Genomic DNA, 16,807 nt, shown 5'->3' with positions numbered 1-16,807 from the left:
AATGTTAGACATATATCGCTGTCATAAATCAACAAACATCTGTGTTACACATATATATACTATATGGACAAAAATAATGGAACAACTGTTCATTATTTATTTCTTCTGAAATCAAGTTTATTAAAGAGTTTATCTAACTTTTGGCGCCAATACAATAAGTCCATGTTTGTTTATCTGCTCCGGAGAGTCCTATTCTATTCGTAGTATGTCTCCACTACTGAGACTAGACAAGATGTGTGTCACCTGTATCAGCATTAGGTGCAACTAAACATACTTGAATGCTACTACAGTCATTAAAAGGGGTGTCCATATCTGTGTGCACCAGTAGTGTAGTTGTAACTGCTCTATTATTGAGTTATTGAGGGTTTAACCTAATAATCTTCTAGGTCACAGTGACTTTTTTGATCTCTACTTTAATGAGGCTGCAGGTAAGTTATGCAGGTAGTAAAGTGGGCAGTTCCTCTGCAGGTGTCTTGCTCCTCCCACTCCTGACCTTGAGCACAGCAAAGTGGGAGTATAGGCCTGTCTAGAACACAACACAGGACATTCCCTGCACAGTTTCAAAAAACAGACAGAAATAGTCCTAGGTAGACATTCTGGTACCAGAACTGTTTAATCCAACGGGTTAAAAATGTCATTTTGCTCCACTGTAACATCTGGGCAAACATTGGACAGATGGAGGAAGAAAGCCAGCATCAAATTATAAAGGAACTACAGTAACATATATTCAGTTATTCACCTCCTACACTGGAACAGTTTTGTTTATATCTTTATTGAATAAAAAGCAGCTAAAACACTGCATAAACATGATAATGTGTATAAAAATATCTTTCACTTTCTCGCTCACACTTTCTTACAGTGTTACTGCAGGAATCATACACTACATACTTTTTTTCCGTTCAAACTGTTAAATTATATAATAATATAATATTAAATGATATAACATATGTTAATATGTTAACTGTTAAATTAATTAATGCAATATGTAAAATTAAACAAACACTCTGGTTTTAACAGTAATTACTCAATACAATGAAATACATTAAACAATGAGATATCTTATTGATTTTCTTTTAGAATAAGTGGAACTGTTGTCTGTATAAAGGACCTGATCTTAATATAGTAACAACAGATAGATAGATAGATAGATAGATAGATAGATAGATAGATAGATAGATAGATAGATAGATAGACAGATAGATAGAAATTCTTTGTTCAATTTTAAGAAAAAAAAACTTTGCACGCTGCGTGACGTTAAACAGTCACCACTTTACACCTTTCGCGCAAAGCGGTTGCTAATGGTTACCAACGGTTGCAAGGTTATACCCAACACACACACACACAATCCACCCCCACCCCTCACCACCCCCACCTCCAGCACAGCTGTGACTGAACTACACTTTTGTTTATATTATACAGCTTTTGACTTTTAGAGGTGAATGCGCGCGCTCGCTCTTCACCGACCGACCCCCTGTACAAATTTCATGACGCAAATAGCGAGCGCGCCTCTGATTGGCCGAGCTCGGCCCTCCCTCTTCCCGTAGGTAACTTATTAAAAAAAATGACTAAAAAAGAGAGAGGAAAAGTGGGCGGAGCCAGAAGGCGTGAAAAGGATATATCGGGCGCGTCCGAGCCCCATGAACCGGGTACGACTCTGTCCTTCCTCCCACAGTCTTCAAAGTGAGAGAAAGAGAGAGAGAGAGAGAGAGAGAGGGGGTCAGCCGGGCAGCCTACCTGAACCACACTCACCCATAAACAAAAAGACAAAAGAAACTATAAAACAAAAGAAGAAAACCAGTCACACCAAAGGGGACTTAACCGAACCAAAAAAGAGACAAAAATGCCCGCGAACAAGGACGGAGACGGCGGCTGGAAGAGCTTTCTGTGGAATTCCGAAAAGAAGGAATTTTTAGGACGGACTGGCTGCAGTTGGCGTAAGTGCTCATCCTTTTTCTGCGACCTTTTTTCTTCCCCCACCGACTCCCCGACTGTTCTCCTGGATTATACCACGGTCTTTTGTTGATTTGGACGAGTCAGAAACCCTCTCAGCACCTGTTTGAGTCGACTCCACGACTTCAGGTCCGGAGAGTGGAAATCCGTTCCGGGATTTCGTTCCGACCGCTCGGACGGCTCTGCTCATCTAAACTACCGCAAAGCTGTCCAAGCGATCGGAACGAAATCATGGTACGGATCCGGCATTGGATCGGGCAATCGGAGTCGTGACTTTCATTTTCAAGGGGATTGATAGAAAGAGTGAGAGAGGGGTAGAGAGACATAGAAAGATATATAGAGAGAGAGAGAGACGGAGAGGAAAAACCCTGTTGCTCGCCCTCGTGCCTCGTTTAAACTCGCTAAACTAGCTCAGTTAACTAGCCTGTTAAGTTAGCGTTAATTAAGTAGCTATAACTAGGTTATCTAACCTAGTTTAACTAGCCCATGAAAGACACAATTTAAAAAACAAAAGGCGCTAAAGACGCCACTTCTGTTCGCTTTTTAAATCAGTAGGTTCATAGCTAACTTTAGCTAGCTAACAAGCTAACTCTGAGGTAATTTTTTTACTTATAGAAAACTATTCTTGCTGAAATCAACGTTTAAAAAACTCAACCTTTATAATAACTTAATCTATACGTACAATGATTTTGATAGAAGTAAGTTATTTCTATAACCTTTTTTTGCTGGCGTTATTTTGGACATGTTGGACTCATATAACTCATATAACCTAGTTATATTTAACGCTAACGCTAGGTAAATTTCCCTGATATCTGAGGTGATGCTAATCAGAGTTTAATTTTATAGAGCTCCAACAATGCTAGAGAACAGTGAAAATATTAGTATAAAGTAGAATTGACCTGCAATTTAACTATTTTATTAGTGAAGTATTTGTAAAAACAGTTATTGTCCGTTTAGCAAACGTTATTTTGTAAATTCTGGATTAGTGAACTCATATTAAGGTAGGAAGTTTGGGTAAATAGTTTAGGTAGTCTGGTGTCTGAGGTCATTTCTTGAGCTGCACATGAGTTCAACGTGTAATTTAGTTAACATTTAGTTAACTAGCCTAACTAGTTAACTATTTCGATTGAAATTGTGCCTTGTTGGACTTACTGTTATAGTTTTTTAGTTAGCTAAGGAAGGTGAAGAAGAAAAGGACCGTGTTCAGTGTTTGACAGAAATTAACCCGTTATTTGACTAATTGACCGATTTTAGACTAGCACTACTGTCAGTCTCATATCTGATGTAACCAAACTCGTGACTTCTTCATCTAGTAGAGCTCCACCAGTGCTGTAAATCAGTGAAAAGACAAGTTTGGGCTTAAATTAGTCTATAATGTAAACACTTGCAGTAATGTAAACTGATGCAAATAACGTTAGAAATCAGTCTGTTTCAGTTATTTAGGCATTACCCTCAGTCTCATTACTATCTGATGTAATTTTGAGTCCTTTCTCTGTATAGCTAGATGAGCTTCAACAGTGACAGGATTTTGTTTAGTTTTGACTAAACATAACCTGTAACTTAACCACTGTGTTGGAAATCCTGTTAGAAATGAGCCGGTTTCAAATAATTTGTCTTAGCTGGACTACTGCTACTCTCATAACAGAATTTAACCTTAATCTAGTAGAGCTTCAGCAGTGATTAAGATAAGTGAAAACATACGTTTTGACTACAGCTAATTTACAACGTAACCACTTTATCAAATTTTGTGTGAGTTTCAGTCATTTTTACCTGGCTGGACTAGGGAACTTTTATGTACCCAGGTAGCTAGATAAGTAACAGTTTTACCTTTTAGAGGCTTGTTCTTATTGTGAAAGAAAGAAAAAAGATTGTTGTGAAGAACAAAACTGATATTTCTGACCTTTTCAGATAATGTTGAATTATGTTTGTGAAGTAAAAAGTACAAATTATTTGGGTTGTCAGAATAACCTGAACTATTTATATAGTTACCATTGATGAGTCCTAGCTATCTGTCTCCTGTACACACATATGTAAACAGTGTCTATTTCTGCGTTTCTGGACTAGCACCTTTGTTATTTTCTTGTAATAGATGCAAGTGTCTGCTACGAGTGTGTAATTGAGGCCATGTTGCTATATAATAAGAGTGTGAGCGTGAGGAAGGCTGTCCATTACTTTTTGGTTCTTCTCCCTTCCTCCCTCCCCTCTCCCAAGGTTAGTCAAGGTGAACAGTCCAGGCCTAGCTAGCGGTCCCTTGATACTTCACTACTTCAATTATCTTTCTGTCCTTCAGGCCCAAAACATAGCATAGAGCAGAACTAGCAGATAAATAACTGTATTTGATTTTATTCAGTGGCTCTAGTTAGCTACCTATTCTACACATTTATTAGAATAGTGTCTATTCCTGGACTGTGGACTCATATCAAGTGTGTAATTACAGCCAGCCATGTTGCTGGCTATATAATAAGAGCAAAAGAGTGTGGCAGGCTGTAGTCCATAACCTTTTAGTTCATCTCTGTTACTCCTCCACCCTCTCCTCTCCCAAGGTTAGTCAAGGTGAACAGACTGGGCCTAGCTAGTGGGTTTACACCTGTCCCTTGGTACTTCTACTTCACTTGTTTTTTTTCTATTCCAAAACATTGCACAGACCCAGCTCTAGATTAAACCCAGTGGTCCAGTTTTCACTAGTAAGCTTTGTTTGTTTTTAACACTTTATTTAGAGGCCCTTGCTTTACTTTTTAGGGTGGGAGGTTTGGGAGCTGATAGATAGATTATCACTACTGTCCATACATCTGTTTATCTGTCTCTCTCGTGTGGTTGTGCACACAACATGCTCGCGCCACACAAGCCTGCCTGCCTGCCTGACACGGGACTTACTGTGGCAGCCCACTCATGACTGTACCAGCTATATCTCTATAAAAGGCGTTGGGTGCACATTACCCTACATTTTAGGCTCTTTTAGATCGCAGTGCTGCACAAACTGTAGCCTACATTCAATAAGTGAAGTGTGGAGGAGATAAAATCGTACATTCTGTAATTGTACGTGTTGTCCTGTTCTTTTCCCCTCCAGTTTGTGCTTGCCTGTAAAATGGTGGCCTCAGTCACGATGTGACACATGTGGGAAGTCATGGTGGTGGGTCGATTGACTTGCCACTTACTGATTGCCGGTCTTGCCTGGAACCCTAATGTATTTGTGCTCTATAAATTAGAGGGTGGTGGTGATGTACGTGGTTGTATTATGTGGGTACTATAATTAAATAGAAGCTGGATAGGGTTAGGAGAAAACTGTAAATTAGAGTGTCCTAAATTGTACTAAAGCAACAGAAGATGCTCTGTTGGAACTGTGAATGTAATAGTCCTGGCGTGTTTTGCCTAGCTTTCATTTGGAAATATTTTTTTATGTTATACAGTGGCTATTATATTAAGTCTAAATTTTATTAAAATAATAACTATTGCAGGTTAGATTGTTAGAGAGTACCTAGTTGTAGTTGTCTTAGTTGGAACAAGAAAGCTAGGTTTTGATTATGTAAGTTTTTTGATTGTGCAGTTTAAAGTTATTAAAGACTGAGGTGAGGAAAATTTCCTTTTTTACTTTATAATAATAATAATGCTAATAATAATGTCAGTAGGAACTTCGACTATGTTATTTTTGATGGAATGTCTGTTTCTGTGACATTCTATGAGATGAGAGTGTGCCAGAGCTTTGTAACTCTACTTTTTCTTGCATTATGTAACGGGGGAGGGCTTTGGCTGAATCTAAGGGAAGTGAGAAAGGCTGAGCATACACCTAACTATTACCTCAGAGTGGCCGGGGCAGCAGAAGTTTGGAGTTTCTGCTTTTAGTTGTAGTTTTTTAGTACGATCTTGGTTCTGTAACACAGTGACTTTATAAGGAGAATAAAATATAAAAATAAAAAAAACATTCAGTAATAAATTATAGTAATAAAACAACCTTTTAGAGCGATCTGCTGCTACTCTTGGTTCTCTCTCAAATTTGTATAAAATATATTTATTTAAATGTAATATGTAGAAGTATCTTAAATCACAGCCCTGTGGTGTCATGTTAGTCGATAAATAATTAGGATAAAGTTATCTGCAGAAGTTTCTGAACATCCAATAATTTGATATGATCTGGTTATATAGTCTATAGTAAAATACAAGCATTTACCTTCATAAATCAAGAAAAGTCTACTTAAAGTAACTAGTAAACTAGTTAACTTCAACAATAACCTGACCTAGAGATTAAAATACCCCTCAGTATTCTATTTAAAAAATGTGTCTTTATTACCAGGTCAAATCATAATCTGGACACTACAAACCTGTCACCTTTTTATCTTATTTAGTGAGCAGCTACACTGGTCTGTGCTATCAGTGAGGTGGAAACTGTTGCACTTTTAGCGCAGTTAGCATGGTAGCTGGAGCTGGATTTATCTGAGTGGAGTTAAGGCAGGCTTTAACTGTCATCACTGAGAGGTAGATGCTACACCTACTCTACCAGTTCTCTCAAAGCTAGCAGCGAGTTTCAGGACAGAGTGTTTCTTCAGTCGCAACAGAGTGCCAGATTTCTGAAATGTTTGGACTTGTGTTGCTGTAGCTGCCAACTTCGCACGAGCTCCCCCAACCAAACCCTGTGGGAAAGATAACTTCCTCCACTTGGAAAAAAATAGGAAGTCACGAGAGTAGCGTGTCATGTTGTATTTTGCTTAGCTAGGCATTTGAAAACGTATTTCTTTGCTATTCTAATGGCTGCCATAAAGATGATACACCATGACACCGAATAACACCCTTGATTAAAATTTAAACATCTAATTATTACATGTCAATGAAATGTGTTGGTCAGTTTCTCAGTGTGGTTAATTCAACCCTGATCCACAATATACTCAGAGATGTATCATTTATGACATTTATTTAGTTATTACAATACAATAAATTATTGTAATATTGGCCAGCTCTACAATGCAAGTTTGGTGAGTGGTAGCAGAGTATTATTGGCTGTAATGTATTACAGGATAAAACATTTTAAAACTGTTTGGATGTAAGAATGTTGCCCGAAATGTGCGGGGGAAGGCTTAATATGTAAATTGCAGACATTTTACATTTTGCTCACACCTCCTCATTAACACACTGTTCCTCTTTCTCTACAGTTAAAATCTTCATCTTCTATGTAATCTTCTACGGCTGCTTGGCTGGCATTTTCATTGGCACTATCCAGGCCATGCTCCTGACCCTTAGCAACTACAAGCCCACGTACCAGGACAGAGTTGCACCCCCAGGTAATAAATGTTTCTCACATTTTTCAGATACATTAAAATGTTAAAACATGGCAGTATTTAGTTCAGGATGACTTCAATGAAGAGGGCAGAATTCAAGTGTTTCTGTGTGGGAGCCAAATGTAAAAGTACATATGTAAGTGTTTAATAGAAGCACCACTCTAAGAAATTCACTCAGAACTAAATTTGACAGAATATTTAGGTAAAAGTCTTGTTTTTTGTGACAGGCGTAGCAGCAGTATATTACGTGTGATTTAGGTATGTTGTGTTAGTAAGTACGGTAACTGATGAGTTGTAACACTTATATACCACATATATACCACCATGTCAGAGTGCCTTTTCCATGTCTTTCCTGTTGCGAGAGATGAAAATGACAGAGAGATATTTTCAGCCATTTTGTTATTTCAGTGTAGGTGTGTGTCAGATTGGTGGGGGTTTTCTAGCAGCTGGTGGGGGGGGTGGGGGTGGGGGGGGGTGCTGTTCTTCACTGCTTAGTGACGGCCATCAGATGGTTTAGGGTTTCTTTTTCTTATAGCTGGAGGCGGAATGGTGGTTTTCACGTCGGTGGAATTACAGTATGTGTACTTAACATTAGCAAACTGTGGGATTACCAAGGTTAGGTTGATTATATACCACTGATATAATGGTTCTAACGCTTTTTTACTTTTTTGTTGAAAGTAATGGACATATTTTTAACAATATATTTCGTTGATAAATGACTGTAATATATTGCCATGTCTTATGTCTTTACCTCTTTGGTGGCTGTTATGTCTTATGGTAATATAACAGCAATAGTATGGTATTACACAATATAAAAGGGGGTGTAATTGGAATATTATCATTAGTAAAGATATAGATATTGAAATTCAAATATAAAAATAGGTAACATACCAGCTCATTCATGTTAATGGACTGCAAGGAAAAACATATTCAATGCAGTACTAAACTTAAATAAATAAATAAATGAGAGGTAACAGTAAGTTGATAGTGTAATTATTTTGACAGGCCTAATATTAGCATTGTGCAGATATTAAATCATTTTAAATATCAAAATAAACAAACTGTGTATTCAACAGAGTTGACGTATTGGATAATTTATATTAATAAGCTCTCCTCTTTAAGTAACTGCAATGGGCAATTCCGAAGTCTACAAAAAAGAGGTCACATCCATAAATTGGGCTATAGATAAACTGATTGTAGGCACAATCATTTAAACAAAAGATAAACAAAAAGTAATAATAAACAATATATTCTGAGAAAGTGAGCTTTAGTAGGAGCACAGGGAGTGGTGAGGGGTGTGATGGGTGGTGAATGGTGGTGAGTAGAGTAATGGGGTACAGAAGGCCTAGTGTTTGAAGCTGCTCCCTCTTAATGTTAGGGGCATTTCAGATGCTGCTCGGTGCCTCATTGCTGTGTTGCCAGGCGTTTGCCTGACCAGCCTCGGCCACTCCAGTGTTGGTGTATGTTTGCACAGTGCACGTTGTCGCCCTGTCATATATTTAGCAGCATGGATACCGGACCAACTCGGGCGCTGAGCCCGACTTGGCTGAGTCGGGCCAAGTGCCGCTTTCCCTCAGAACATCAAAAGCCCTGTTGCTGATAGGCTGAGAGTCTCGGCCAGAGGCAGAGCAGGAGTGGGTGCCGAGTGGAGCCGGCAGAACGAGCTGCTATTGGAAGCCCTGATAAAGGAAGAGGTGGTAGTAGACACACTTGTTGCTCCTCCTCTCAGGGCCTAAAAGTTTCCATTGTGTGAGAGAAGCGCTGTGAGGGAGGTAGTGGGGTAAATAGGGGGGGGAGGGTGAGACAGACACAGAGAGAGAGGAAGAGAAAAAGTGCGAGTTAACAAGTTGGAAAAGAAAAATGTTAATGCTAAAGCCAAAACTTTGTGAGTGTGTGTGTGTGTGTGCGCATAAGCAGCAGCACAGAAGCAGCAAGAGCACATCCACGCTAAGCTAAGACCGTTAAGGCTAAAAATCATGCAAGACCTTACAAACGATACACAGCAGCTCCTCCCACTCCATTCTCCTGTACTGGCTGTGCTCATGCCACGCCTCAATTGGGCCATGTGCGTGAGCTGGGTGGAAAATTACTGCCAGGCTGAGAACATGAGGTTCCTCTGAATGGTTAACCTCCACGACAGTGAATAGATTTGTTTCTTGGGCCTCAATCACGTCATTCCGTTTTCCGTCCTTCGCTGACTAACAGAAAGATCCTCATACTGCTGTTTAACATAGTTATCCCCTCACATTGTGGCAATATTACACATGTTTCTGACTTCACATATGATCATTTATGGATAAATATTCATTAGAAGCAAACAAAATAAAAAAAAATAAATTATGTAGTGTTCCTAATGATTAGAATTTTACCCCTTTCAGACATGCAAAAAGATAAAATTATTCTAAAATGTCTCATTTACTGATACAGACAAATTACAAACCATTAAACTGAAGCAGATTTAAGTTTTGATTTTTGAGGTGCAGGATCAGCTGTCTGCTGGGTTTCTGGAATGGTGTTTCACAGTTTGTGTTGCTGAATATGTTACTTGTGGTGCTGTACAGACTGGTTTATCAAATGATATTTGATATCAAATTAGTCATAAAATGGCCACTAGGCTGGTCAGAACATAACCCAGCTCTGCAGAAAAACTACAGTTCTTACATCACTTGTGTGCTACATTTTTACTCCAGGAAACATTCAACATTTTCAGAGAATGTAAAGATTTCCTTTTTAAAGCCAACTGAAAAGTGAAAAATGAGGAACTAGAAGGTTTCTCAGAGTGTAATAAACATCTGTTCTTTAGTGCGACGGGGTGGTAGTTGAGTTCTATGTGATATTTTTTCGTGGTTTTTATGTAAGCTGGTTTGGCGGGGAAATATGTTCAATCCGCCAAATAACAGAACAGCGCCATCTCTCTCTCCACAGGCCTGTCACACACCCCTCGCTCCGAAAAAGCCGAGATCTCCTACAGCTTGTCAGATGAGGATACTTACAGATTCCTCACCAAAGCCATGAAGGAGCTGCTGGAACCGTACAGCGAAGAAAAACAGACAGACGAAAACCAGTTTGAAGACTGTGGAGGTACGCACTGAATTTCTAGGACAAGTACTAAAAAGAAGTATTTAGTAAATGTAGTGAACAGAGTAAGTAGTAGTAGTAAAGACGAGGTATAATTATGATGAGTACCTAACAGGAGTACTAAACAGAAGTACCAAACTAAACAGATTTTGTAACAAAATTCTACAGATATAAATATCACTGAGCATCTGAGGAAAAGCTGATTATGATGAGAATACATACAGTACCAGTTACAAGTTTGGACACACTTAATAATGATTGTAGATTAATAATTGTTCACAGATTAATAATGATGTAAAAACTAAGGAAGTTATAAATAAACATATGAAATTCTGTAATAGCAGAAAAAAATAAAACAAAATATGTTTTATGCTCTGGGTTCTTTTTAGTAGCAGTTTTAGCTTTGATGCAGCTCCACTCACCCTTGGTGTTCTCATCCAGAACCAGATCATTTGGGTTTAGATTGATGGCGGAATATCACTTTACTCTTTATTACAGAACTCCATCTGGGTTGATTTATATTTCTAATCTCTCCAGTATCTACAAAGTACACAAAAATACAGATAAAAAACCCTAAATGAGAAGGGGTGTGTCCAAATATTTGACTGGAAAATGATGATCTGATTTGCTGTGTGATATAGTGGAGATTTTAACCTGTATTTGGATGTGTTCCCATTTTCCAAACGCTCACTCATATTTGGTCTATTATTAATAATTAGTGTGTTATTTAAAAAAAATACTGAAATATGTGATGACAAACAGGTTTATTTCCATTATCTTGACTTTATTGTTTATTTACATGTATTTTTGCACATATCGATGAAATCACTTCTCTGTGAAAATTTGAGCACAAATACTTTATTAGACCCAATTTATGTTTTTTATCATTTATTATTTTTTTCATGTGTTCAGAGAATCCTGCTATATACAAGAACCGTGGAGAACTCGAGAGCGACATGGGCAAGAGAAAGGCCTGCCGTTTCAAGAAGTCCTGGCTGGGGGCCTGCTCAGGCGAGGATCCACATTTTGGCTTTAAAGATGGCAAGCCCTGTATTTTAGTCAAGCTCAACAGGATCGTCAACTTCAGGCCGAAGGTTAGTTCACAAAAATGAAAAGAACAACGTTCACAGAAGTTGTATTATACACTCATAGTACCATCAGTTGTTGGACTGTGGTTAGTAACATTTTATCACAGTTATAAAAGGTATTATAAAAATGTAAACAATTTAGACAAGGACATTTTGTATCAGATGTAGTCCTTTAATGCTGCACATATAAAATATGTTTATGTATGTACGTCATGCAGCAAGTTTAGCCTTCAGGATTTGGCTTTACTTGCAGCTTACAGATATTTTTTCTTGTTCAGGCTCCAGCCAACACATCGCTCCCTGTGAACCTTCAAGGAAAGGTTCAAGCCAACCTGATTCCCATCCACTGCAGCAGCAAGGTAAATAAATGATTGCTAGTCTTATAGAACAGACTACTAGTCTTACTTAACTTATTTATGTTACAGATAATAATGCTGATAATTAGCACTGATGTAAATCTGTTTTTTAGCACTAATACTCTCTTTTTCTTTCGGTCCTGTGTAGAAAGAAGAAGATGCTGGCAAAATCGGAGAGATCAAGTACCATGGGATGGGCAGTGGCTTCCCACTGCAGTACTATCCTTACTATGGCAAGCTGCTACATCCTCAGTACCTCCAGCCCCTGGTGGCAGTGCAGTTTGTCAACATTACCCAAAACACGGATCTGCGCATCGAGTGCAAAGTATATGGAGAGAACATCGATTACAGCGAGAAGGACCGTTATCAGGGACGCTTTGACCTTAAACTCTATGTCAAGTCATGACCTCAGCTATGAAAATAGCACTTTTACTCTGCCCATTTTAAAATGTAATAATTTAGAGAAAAAATATTAAAGTTAAAAAAAAAAAACAAAAAAAACAAAACACGACTAGTCTTGAACAAACTTTCATAACATACGGGACCTACACTTAATCTGTACGCTTTCCACTAGCTTTCTCTTCATACGTCTAGGGTTAGAATGTAAATGACAGGAGAGTAGCAATAGCAAAGTATTTATTCTACTGTAAATGAGAATATTCCTTGAGCCATGGGACATTCGTTCATTACTGTAAATTATAATTCCACTACTGATGTAGCGAGCAGTGTTTCTGTCCCTGAGTATTTCTGCCTAGCGTGGTCTCTATATATTTTTGGAGTGTGCAGTGCAGTAGTCACATACAATGGTCCTTTCCAAGCCATGTTCTGATTTATGTTGTCTTATGTGAGTAAGCTTAGTGGTCCAAGGTGTATGGGTGTCTTTGTGCTTGCGGGTGGACGGAGAGACGGATGAGAGCAAGGAGAACGCTGGTGCGTGGCCATGGGTGCGTGTTTGTATCTGTGTACTTAAAAAAAAACCCATTATACTGGCATGGTACGCGCTGATATCCCCAGGTCTGTGAGTAAATGACTGCACTCCGTGGAATCCTTTTTCCTTCTCGTTTTGACTTTTTTCGTTTTGTTGATTTTGGGGGAAGTTTGTTTTTACATCACCGTTATTTTTTTCTCATTTGATTTGATCATCTTGCAGTATGGGAGTGTGGGGGTTAATGAATTTCTCTCTAAGGCTTATACTTTTTCTTTAAGTGTAGAACTGTGTGTGTGTCTAGTTTGGAGGAAACTCCACGCTAGAACGGAGGCCTGTTCCTCCCTGCGGTCACCGTGCAACTCAGTGCTTTAATTTAAAAAATTTTGTTTGTTTTAGTTTTTTGCTGGAGACATCACGTGACGTGGTGTAACTTTCAAATGAATGTTTTAGCCATTTACATGGTGGAAGAATTTTATATTTATGCAGTTGTACAATTTTTTCTGCAGGAAAAAAGTGTATTGTATGAATCCAGATACCAAAGTCACTGGTGAAAGGTTAGAATCTTATCAGATGCGATGCAGTACCCCGTGTAATAAGATGTTTTGTCAATGTTAAAAGTGCTTAAAAGTAAATGCTGAACATCAGAACACCTGTCAGGAGTTACATCTGCTCTTGTCATTTTATTTAATCCGGGTAAGACCTAAACAAATAAATGTACAAACAACCAGGCTTGTGTCAATGTTATTTATTTTATTTTCAATACTTAAATATGAATCAGAAAAGGAAGTTTGGTGGAAGTGCCTCATCCATCTAAAATCTTGAAGAAATATTGGACCTGCAAGACAGAAAATACAACATCACACACACACACACACACACACACATATATATATATATATAAAATAAAAAAAGATGTGGACACTCTTTTTCTTGAGGTGCATAATAACCTGCATAAGTCTGCTTGCCTTTAAACTAAATGTTGCTGTCACATTCTTACATTATTGAAATCAGGCAGCTGTACTTTATGTACTGCATCAGGTCTTTGTCTTCTGTAAAGAGGTGAGGTTTTTACATGCATACATCCAGTTTGTGAAGCCAACTGAATACGTTTCACCTTAAACTAAGTCGATGAGGAGAACCAAATGAAAGAAATATGAGTCTCCTTTATTATTTTTATTATTTATTATTGAGGAAAAATATCCAATATTACAGACAAGCGAGTGACAAAAGTATGTGACGTTTGTGGATGCCCATTTCTTCATAATAAATCATCTTTAGTTCTGTTATGTGGATGGGTTTCCTACAGGAACTACTGCTTTAGCTCTGCCTGCAACGTTTCTACTGGATTAACCTCAGGACTTGACCCCATTCCGAACCATTTCACTCTTCTGTGAGCAATGTTTTATTAAGTAATGCAGAAATACAGTATATTCTATAGGGTCCACAACCTGCCACTGTACAACTGCCATTTCCCTGTAGAAGTAGTAATACACAGTATGACCTGCAGTGAAATGCTTGAAACAACAGTCTGCTCAGACAGTGCCCCTTTCAGCCATCTTGATTCATGTCAAAACAATCGACTTTCGCTGAAGCTCGTCTCTGAGGATTGTAGCGTGTTAGCGTGTGTTAGCATGTGTTTGAGAGGGAGCTTTTTTCAGTGTAGTTGGTAGTGTAGATCCTCTCTCAGGCTTGTGGAATGTGGAGCTGAGCTGGTCAACAGGCCAATCATTAACAAGGACTCGTTTGTTAGCGGCTGGACAGATCAGGAGCTTGTGCGAAACAATGACGTGGAACAGGCCAAACCCACCGCCTGGCAAAACAATGCCTTTACCGCCCACAAACCCTAACTCCTCCCCCACCTTCCGTCCTCTCAATCTCTCCGGTTCCTGGAGATTATGCAGTGGGATTGTTTCAACCTACACTGGACAGTCATGAGACCCAGGGCTTTATTTGTGAAGGCGAATATCAAAGCAAGTTCAGCCTACACGTTCGCTGCAGTCCATTACTGAAATAATGGAATAATGACCTGTTGGAGAAAAATTAATTTTACATGGGCTGGTACAGAAATGATTACTGGTATGGATGCACCAAATAGTTTGGTTATTTTAAGTCATATTCAACATTTCCATTATGATAGTATTTGTTTGTGACAAACAAACACACCTGGCAGCACTTTGTGTCAGTGTTTAGAAAAACAGCCGGTTTAAGTTCATTTTTATTCCCTAATTATATAAATGAAAATAGTGTTCAGCATAACATTATACTCACAGTATAATGTAACAGTATCAGTTTACTACCTCTTCCCTGAATGTTCCAGCTGATACTAGCTGTACAGGGCTTGGGTAGTAACGTTAGTCTCTGTAAAAGTTTCACCCAGAGTAGCACTGCTAAGGTAAATGCATGATAATAAAGCACTTCTGAAGTCAATTTGTTGTGCTTTGTTTTTTTATGCTGGGACATAGGATTTTAATTTGTAATAGCTATTTTTAAAGCAGAACAAAATCCATTTATTTCATTTAAGAAAGTGGCAAATGAAAACCTATGAAAACAAATATGTTGTACTCAGCTAAACCCTAGCTGCTAATTTTCAAACAAAAAATTTATTATTACTGTAAGCAAAGTTGTAACATTTTTCTGGAGTATTTCTGGACACAGTGCATAAATCGAGTAGCGGCTCCCACCCCAGTCATAACGTTACACAAGGGTTTCTTATCCCGTCATTCTAATTCCAATATAATATAAACACATGACTCTACCTCCCCAGGCAAAACATATTCTAAACCAGAAATCAGCTCACCTCCAGTAATCCATCCTCAGGCAGGTCGGTGCAGTGGACGGCGTTCTGCACTTTGTTTTTGCCATAGAGAGCTCTTAACGTGGTTGGCCGCAGATGTCGTGCAATTTCCTGTAATGACACATTCGGGACAATGGTGTGATGAGTGGCATGATGATGCTGTTACACAGTGAAAACAATGGGATACATAAACAGCACAGTCTAAAAGACCTTGGCAGCAGGACAGTAATGTATTTCCTGATTTCCTGAACAGAACAACACAGTCTGACTGGAGTGGAGACAGCGCTGCTGCACGTGCGGTGATGACAGGTTGCTCACAGCGGCCGGCGGGGAAGAGTCAGGTTACATGTAACTTGCAGTGAAGAATGGAATTACTCAATCTGCTCAGCTAATTCTCCACACCTATTGTTCTCTTTACTCTGAATCATATACTGCTGACCACAGAACCTTTATATGGATTAATCAGTAATCACTCTGTGTGAATGTACTACAGTGTGATACAGTGGCTTGCAAAAGTATTCATACCCCTTGAAATTTTCCATGTTTTGTCACATAACAACCACAAACATAAATATATTTCATTGGAATTTAATGTGAAAGACCAGCATACAACATCATATACAATTGTGATGTGGAAAGAAAGTGTGGTGTTCAAAAGTATTTAGCACCCTTTTCTCTGAGTGCAACCAATTGCTAATGACTAAAAAGGGTCCACTTGTGTGTAATCTAACCTCGGTACAAATAAAGCTGCTCTGTGACGGCCTCAGAGGCTGGTTAAGAGTATTTTAGGGGGTAAACAGCATCATGAAGTCCAAAGAACACACTAGACAATAGACAAGAAATTCAAAAGCAGACTTGGCCTATAAAAAAAATCCCAAGCTTTGCACAATTTACAGAGCACTGTTTATTCCATTATCCAGGAACGGAAAGAGTACGGCACAACTGTAAACCTACCAGGACAAGGCTGTCCACCTAAACTTACAGGCTGAAAAAGGAGAGCACTGAACAGAGATGCAGCCAAGAGGCCCATGGTGACTCTGGACGAAATGCAGAGATCCAAACCTTAGGTAAGGGAATCTGTCCACAGGAAAACTATTAGTCGTGCACTGCACAAATGTAGTCTTTATGGAAGGGCGGCAAAAAGAAAGCCATTGTTAAAAGAAAACCATAAAAAGTCCTGTTTGCAGTTTGTCAGAAGCCATGTCGGGGACACAAAATGTAACTTTTTAGCCAACTTTATAACACTGCACATCACTCTGAACACACCATCCCCACTGTGAAACATGGTGGTGGCAGCATCATGCTCGAGGGCTGCTTCTCTTCAGCAGGGACAGTGAAGCTGGTCA

General features: G+C 38.8%; 2 protein-coding genes across 4 annotated transcripts in view; one reads left to right on the top strand and one right to left on the bottom strand.

The window, feature by feature from the left end:
* Window positions 1–1,581: 1,581 nt before the first annotated feature.
* atp1b1a (ATPase Na+/K+ transporting subunit beta 1a) lies at window positions 1,582–13,394 on the top strand. Its single transcript, XM_007236643.3, has 6 exons — window positions 1,582–1,934; window positions 7,092–7,220; window positions 10,143–10,298; window positions 11,208–11,389; window positions 11,662–11,742; window positions 11,888–13,394. The coding sequence occupies exons 1-6, from the start codon at window positions 1,841–1,843 to the stop codon at window positions 12,143–12,145; spliced, it is 900 nt and encodes a 299-aa protein (XP_007236705.3). The 5' UTR covers window positions 1,582–1,840; the 3' UTR covers window positions 12,146–13,394.
* Window positions 13,395–13,397: 3 nt separating this feature from the next.
* Window positions 13,398–16,807, bottom strand: part of nme7 (NME/NM23 family member 7) — a 68,420-nt gene continuing 65,010 nt past the window's right edge. For all 3 annotated transcript variants that reach the window (XM_049479567.1, XM_022685337.2, XM_022685338.2), the window contains 2 exons: window positions 15,465–15,572; window positions 13,398–13,502 (listed from right to left, as the gene is read on the bottom strand). In XM_049479567.1, coding sequence (XP_049335524.1) covers window positions 13,470–13,502; window positions 15,465–15,572 — 141 coding nt within the window. In that variant the 3' untranslated portion in view covers window positions 13,398–13,469. The remainder of the gene's footprint in view (window positions 13,503–15,464; window positions 15,573–16,807) is intronic.

Source organism: Astyanax mexicanus, chromosome 5, assembly GCF_023375975.1.
Source record: "Astyanax mexicanus isolate ESR-SI-001 chromosome 5, AstMex3_surface, whole genome shotgun sequence".
In the NCBI taxonomy this organism is placed as follows: Eukaryota; Metazoa; Chordata; class Actinopteri; order Characiformes; family Acestrorhamphidae; genus Astyanax; species Astyanax mexicanus.
The sequence above is the reverse complement of the archived record's forward strand: the minus strand, read 5'-3'. Positions and strand labels throughout refer to the sequence as shown.

What these genes read in the sequence shown, in the direction of transcription:
- atp1b1a (XM_007236643.3), top strand. Translation starts at nt 1,841, where the DNA reads ATGCCCGCGAACAAGGACGGAGACGGCGGCTGGAAGAGCTTTCTGTGG. An exon ending in GGACAGAGTTGCACCCCCAG is followed by an intron (nt 7,221 to 10,142) that starts GTAATAAATGTT and finishes CTCTCTCCACAG; the next exon opens with GCCTGTCACACACCCCTCGC. An exon ending in TCGTCAACTTCAGGCCGAAG is followed by an intron (nt 11,390 to 11,661) that starts GTTAGTTCACAA and finishes TTTCTTGTTCAG; the next exon opens with GCTCCAGCCAACACATCGCT.